Source organism: Bidens hawaiensis, unplaced genomic scaffold, assembly GCF_021521415.1.
Source record: "Bidens hawaiensis isolate Kalapana, Puna unplaced genomic scaffold, B.hawaiensis_p1.1 tig00014405_1, whole genome shotgun sequence".
Classification (NCBI taxonomy): domain Eukaryota; kingdom Viridiplantae; phylum Streptophyta; class Magnoliopsida; order Asterales; family Asteraceae; genus Bidens; species Bidens hawaiensis.
The window spans coordinates 252182-258718 of NW_027492247.1; the positions used below are offsets into that span (position 1 = coordinate 252182).

Genomic DNA, 6537 nt, shown 5'->3' on the forward strand with positions numbered 1-6537 from the left:
TGAGCTCTCTTCCTTATAAATAGCTTACAAGTTTTGTAATCTAGCGATGTAGGACAAGAATTAGAACTCCTATTTATTTCATGGTGGAAGCCTTTCATTTTCTTTCCTCCACCAATGTGAGATGAAATTTTACTTCCTTTACATTTCTCCATTCTTCCTTTCTCTTTTTCCTTCTTATTTCTTCATTTTTTCTTTTTAATTATTTTATTTCTTTTTGGATTGTTATATGTTTGAATAAGTTATATACTTTTCTCACTTTTATTAATAATTTTTTAAAAAAAAAATGTATTAACTTAAGCAGCCTTTTGTTTAATAACTATATATTTTTTACACTTGTTATAATTTAATCAATATTTTTATAATAAATCGAACAAAGTTTTCTTATTCATACGTGTTCATTAAGAAAATTTGGGTGTTAGAAACAAATGATTAATAAATAATAAGCTAAGAAAAATATATAACTTATTCAAACAATCCAAAATATAATAAACAAGCATCTGATGAACATTTGATTGATCAACAACAAGGTCTCAAGATTGAGTATATGAATAAACTTTAAACTTCAAATAACTCCTAAATTAAAAAAAAATTGCGTCAATGCTTATGATAATTGTAAAATCATAAAAGCAAATAGGTTAATCAAACAAATAAAAATAGATAAATTATAAAAAGTGTTAAAAAGATAATTTTCATAAAAAAATAAGTTTCTTAATTAATTACTTAAATTTGAAAGAAATCTTTAAATTAAAATTGAGAAAAATATAAAACTTATTCAATAAAAAATATATAAATAAATTAAATAAAAAAGTGCAAAAATATAAATTTTTATAAAATAAATAAGTTGGTTAATTAATTAATAATTTTTTGGTTATAAATAAAAGTGATAAAAAAATAAAAGAAATTAAAGAAAAAGAAACTTAAAAAAATTACCATGTATAGCTGAAGTGGACAAAACCGCTAGCAAAATGTTACCAAGAATTTCCTTTTTAGCTGATAACAATTTTATAACAAATCGAACAAGGTTTTTGTATTCATACGTGTTCATTAAGAAAATTTGGGTGTTGAAACAAACGATTAACAAATAATAAGCTAAGAAAAATATATAACTTATTCAAACAATTCAAAATATAATAAACAAGCATCCGATGAACATTTGCTCGATCAATAACAAGGTCTCAAGATTGAGTATATGAATAAACTTTAAACTTCAAATAACTCCTAAATTAAAAAATAAAAATCATAAAAGCAAATAGCTTAATCAAACAAATAAAAATAGATAAATTATAAAATGTTTAAAAGAGATATTTTTCATAAAAAATTAAGTTTCTTAATTAATTACTAAAATTTTAAAGACTTTAAATTAACATTGAGAAAAATATAAAACTTATTCAATAAAAAATATATAAATAAATTAAATAAAAAGGTGCAAAAATATAAATTTTTATAAAATAATTAAGTTGGTTAATTAATTAATAATTTTTTGGTTATAAATAAAAGTGATAAAAAAATAAAAGAAATTAAAGAAAAATAAAATAAAATAATTTACCGTGTATAGCTAAAGTGGACAAAACCGCTAGCAAAATGTTACCAAAAATTTCCTTTTTAGCCGATAACAAGGAGATACAAAACTATTGAAGTTTTCGGGTTTTTAATTAATAAGAAAAGCACGCTTGTTTTTAGCAAATTGTGCGTCGTTGGTGTTGGGTTTTGGTTCTTAGTTTCCAATTTCACTTGTGACCGTTAAAAATATGCATATACATATACAACTGTGATTTGTATTTTGTTTTAAATATCACAAGTTCACAACAAAACAACAATTTACATTGTGTTTTATTAATTCGATTTAAGTATATACTATTAGATCCAACATTAGCTTTTATTTCATATTATTTTATTTTGAATGTATAGATTAAACGAATTTGAGTAATACAAGACCGTGCAGTTAGTTGAATACTTTAGTCATAATCCATTGGATCACAGATTATCATCTACTGTTGCACTTTTCCAAACAAAAAATAATAAAAGAAAATGTAAAAAGGACACTAGAAATTACACAAGAGATCTAAAGAAAAAGCAATATTCGTTTTTATGAAACAAGTGACTTGAAACCGCGGTGAAAATGAAACAAAACCATCAAACTTTAATCTTGTTTCTTGAAAACATGAACCCAACACCACTTGAGTTTGGCCACCCACCACAATTTTAAACGCTTATAAATACATACCCTACAATCTCCACCAGATATACGACAACCTCCTTCACAAGAAACAATATTAATTCATTGGATCTTTATAGTTACACTTAGTTAATGGATCAAAAGCTAGCCATAGCCAAGCGCTGCTCTCATGGTAATCAACATTAATATTGCTCATCTATGCATAATTTAGTTTTGTAAAATCCAAATTGTTAAAGTTATGTAACTTTTGTTTGTTGGTTGTACAGAAGGAGTAGTTGCAGGAGCTAAAGCTTCTGTGCTAGCCACCATTGCCACTGCCATCCCCACTGTTAGTATGAAAAGATTCATTTTATAAACATTTAAATCAAGTAACCGAATGGATGCATATGTGGTATGTCTTTGTAGGTGGCAAGTGCAAGAATGGTTCCATGGGCAAGAGCTCATCTTAACCCTACAGCCCAAGCTCTCATTGTTTCCACATGTAAATTAATCCTTAATTATTTCATATAAACATTTTGCCTCCCCTACTAGAAAACAAGGGGTTTTGCTACATAAATTTAACGACGTATTTTTTTTTCCGCAAATTGCTACGCATTTATAACAAAAATGCGGCGTGCAAAAAATCCTAAACTTCTACTAATTTTGTTAAGAAAATATTCCACCAGGGTTTTTCGATACTTAACATATGTGTAAAAATTGCGTCACATGTGCCTAGCAAATTACCTCGTTAATTTTCTAGTAGTGTTTTGTGTGTATGCTGTAGCCTACATAAATAACTAAGTAATGATTAGCTTGTGATATAAAATGGCATCCAGTTGCAGGAGCTGCATATTTTATAGTTGCAGACAAGACTGTGCTAAAAGCTGCGAGGAGGAATTCCTTCAACAATGATGTTCAACCATGAACTTCATACACTATAGTAGCTGAATCCCGTGTTTAATTGTTGTTCCAATAAACTGTTAGATTATTATTATGTAAATGAAAAAGACAATGTTCTATCATGCATGAACTTGTGTCCTTGTACTGTTTTGATCACATGCTATATTGACAATTTCACATTTAGATTTTCATAAAGCTTACATTTTAGAACTAACACGTACATGGATTTAAATTTATTATATGGGAAATATTAAAATTTCATATGAAAAGGAGAGAAGAGTGGAAATGAATCCATTAATTGTAATTTTTGGGGAATCACACATGATGAACGTTTGATCACCGTTAGATTAAGGGTAATTAGCATTCTGTCACTTTTTTTTTTAACGGCGAATTTCGTATATGATGGATCGCACCCCCGAGCATGTCGAGAGTCCCAACACCTCACACCTAACCACTTACGTTGTCTGAACCGGGCCCGCGGGTTCAGGGTAAGGCTAAGGCGTTCAAACCGGGAAAACCCACAGGATGCAAATGGCATTTAACAGGGTCGATATCCCATTTATGATAAAACCGGTTGGCTTCAAGAATCGAACTTGGGTCTCCTCAAGTCTTCCATCACTAGCATTCTGTCACTTGAACTGGCCATATAATTCTTTACCGGGAATTAATTTTTAAAAGTTTTTTTTACTTTTTTTTCAACAAAATATACAATGCTTTTTTACTTTCCATAAAATTGAAGTTATTGTTTTCATGAACAACCTTCATTTTTTTTACGTTAACAATGTCTTATACACAAAAAGTTAATATGTAAGATTAAATATATAATTATATATATTTTGTATGTCATCATTATCTTTTATATTATAGTAGATCAAAATAATTAATTATACATTATCATATATAATAGTTGGGTAATTGTTGATGGGCCATATTACCCTTAATTAACTAATAAAGGGTTTCTTCTTGGGTGTATATATAGAGAGAATAAATTAACATCAAAACCTAATCACACACACATAACAAGTTTGTTTGCCTTCTCTCTCCTAAACCGGGTTCCTCTTACGAACCCTAACACCATCCTTAACTGTACATCCTAAAGGGGAACTCGATCAAGATGACAAGCATGTCGACCACGTCATACTCTGCCGCAGTTACTACTCTTCCTAGTGTAACAGGTTCATAGGTTTAATATGTATCATGTTTTTTCATTATTAACGAATAACTGATCTAACATTATATGATTTGTATCATCAATAAACTAAGTATAAACAAGTATAAAGAAAGTGATTAAAGGAAGAAAAGTGAGGGAATTTTCTATTTTATTTTTCTTTCTTAATTGAAACTCAAGTATACCTACAATGATTGTACGTGAAACAGCCATGATTGAAGTTACAACTTCCAAAAATGTATGCATAAAATTGTTGTGGGTAATGGTAAGTGATCACTCAGCTCTCATATAGGTCGTGCTTTATTTCGTTCATGTCATCGTAATCTCTTTCTGCGCAATGTTCTTTTTAATTTCCTCGTCTATTTTTTTCTTTTTTAGTTAGTACTAGTGTTTTACCCGACTTGTTGCGTCGGGGCAGGTAAGTAAAACCCGGGCAATGGTAAAATCTAAGCATTGTCGGTCGGATGTGTTGAGGCGGTAAGTCGACGCGATGTCACAACCCGACTAACACATTGCGGAAGCGTAAAACGGAATGCAACAGACACCTCTGGTATCAACCACATTGTTTATAAAGAAACATTACAAACTAATTTAAAATATATTACATTGGTCTATTTATGTTTACAAACTAGGTGTTACAACAAAATATGCTCGTAAGTTATTGAATGATACTTTTAATTTTTTAAATAAACTAAGAATATCAAGTTTTCCAAACCACAAATTATCTAAATATCAATTTGGTGATAGTTCTGAAGGTCAGTGTTTCAGTTGCGTTATTAAAAAATATTGTTAAATAAAATGGTTTATATAACGGAACAAGACCTTATGTCAAATCAAATGGAAATCATGTTATAAAAGAGAAGAATATATAGCAACGTTAGCCATCATACTTCTATCCATAGAATTGGGTTAACACCTTCACACAAGAGAACTCCATTTAAATTTCAAAGAAAACAATTTCCAACATATGTATGTTTTGGAAATTACTATAAATAAAAGTCAACGACAATAATTTTAAATGGTAAGTTTGTATTTGAAATGTCTAATGTTTACTAATGATCAATTATATGTTGCATTATTTAGAGTAAAAAGTAGAAATAGACTCAAGTTACTACTTTTTGATAAATTTGAGAAAATTACCAATACCACGTCAAATTGTATACAAAGAAGTATATTTCAAATGTAAATTATAATTGTAATGTTTCATTTAACATATAACTTGATATATTGTAAAAAATACACGACTTAGGTTAATCTTGATTTTATTCACACACCTCTAATGTTCCAACTTTAATTTGATTTAAATAGTTTCATTTTAGGTTCTTATAGTGTTTCTTGGAATTTAACAATATTTATTTGATTTTGTTTTCATTTGTTTTTATTTGATTCATATGATAATTAGGGGTTTTCTATATTTCGTTGAATTGATTCGTACTTAATTTTTTTTATCTTGAATGTGTTTTATCTTAATTGAATGGTTTTATCGTTGTTTTTATGTTGTGAAGTTAGGTTATGTTTCATTCCTAATGGGTAAAATAAGTTAGGCTGCTTCTTTTACTAAAAAGAAACAAGTCGAAAATAATCCAAAACATGTATTTAAGTGTACAAGTACCTTTTAATGTTTTATATGGAAAAAAATTGATTGCTATGTAGTATCATAGGTTGTAGTCATATTTTGCAAATTATTTATAGACATTATGGTATTTTCTAGATTTATTTGATAGGTTCCACTAGTTTTGATTTCAATGACATAACTGGTATTTAGGAAATAGTTTTAAAATTTCAATAATTAGTAGTATATATTTTTTTACATGCGTTATGTACTTATTGCTTAATTTTATTTATATTTTTATTAATTGAATCATCCCATGTAATACACATGGTCTAAAGTTACTAAAAAAAATAAATCAGCAAACAAAAGAAAAAGGAAAAAACTTCTTAGGGATGATACACCGTTGTAACTGCCTTCTCAAAATAAAAGAAAAAAGTCAAAATGGATTTTAATAATTTAGCAATAAAACAATATACAAAAACAATTTGTGTCACACCCCAACCTACGGTGGAAATTCTGGAGCGCAAACTGTTGGTTCACAGCTCACAAGGTACTAACATACAATATTAGTGATAATATCTAATTATTTTATTAAATTCAAATCAAGTACACAGTATTCAAAAGAAATTACAAATAAAACTAAGACAATCAAAATAATATCTTGTCTTTTCATTAATAACCTAAAGTCTTTTCTAAATGATCTTCAAACATTTCAACCATCCAAATAATAACCTGCAATATGCGTACAAAATAGATATATTT

The 6537-nt window shown here is 28.0% G+C and overlaps 1 protein-coding gene across 1 annotated transcript; it reads left to right on the forward strand.

The window, feature by feature from the left end:
- The first annotated feature begins 2308 nt into the window (after nt 1-2308).
- LOC143546605 (early nodulin-93-like) lies at nt 2309-3126 on the forward strand. Its single transcript, XM_077038240.1, has 4 exons — nt 2309-2348; nt 2443-2504; nt 2582-2657; nt 2992-3126. The coding sequence occupies exons 1-4, from the start codon at nt 2309-2311 to the stop codon at nt 3078-3080; spliced, it is 267 nt and encodes an 88-aa protein (XP_076894355.1). The 3' UTR covers nt 3081-3126.
- The last annotated feature ends 3411 nt before the right edge of the window (nt 3127-6537 follow it).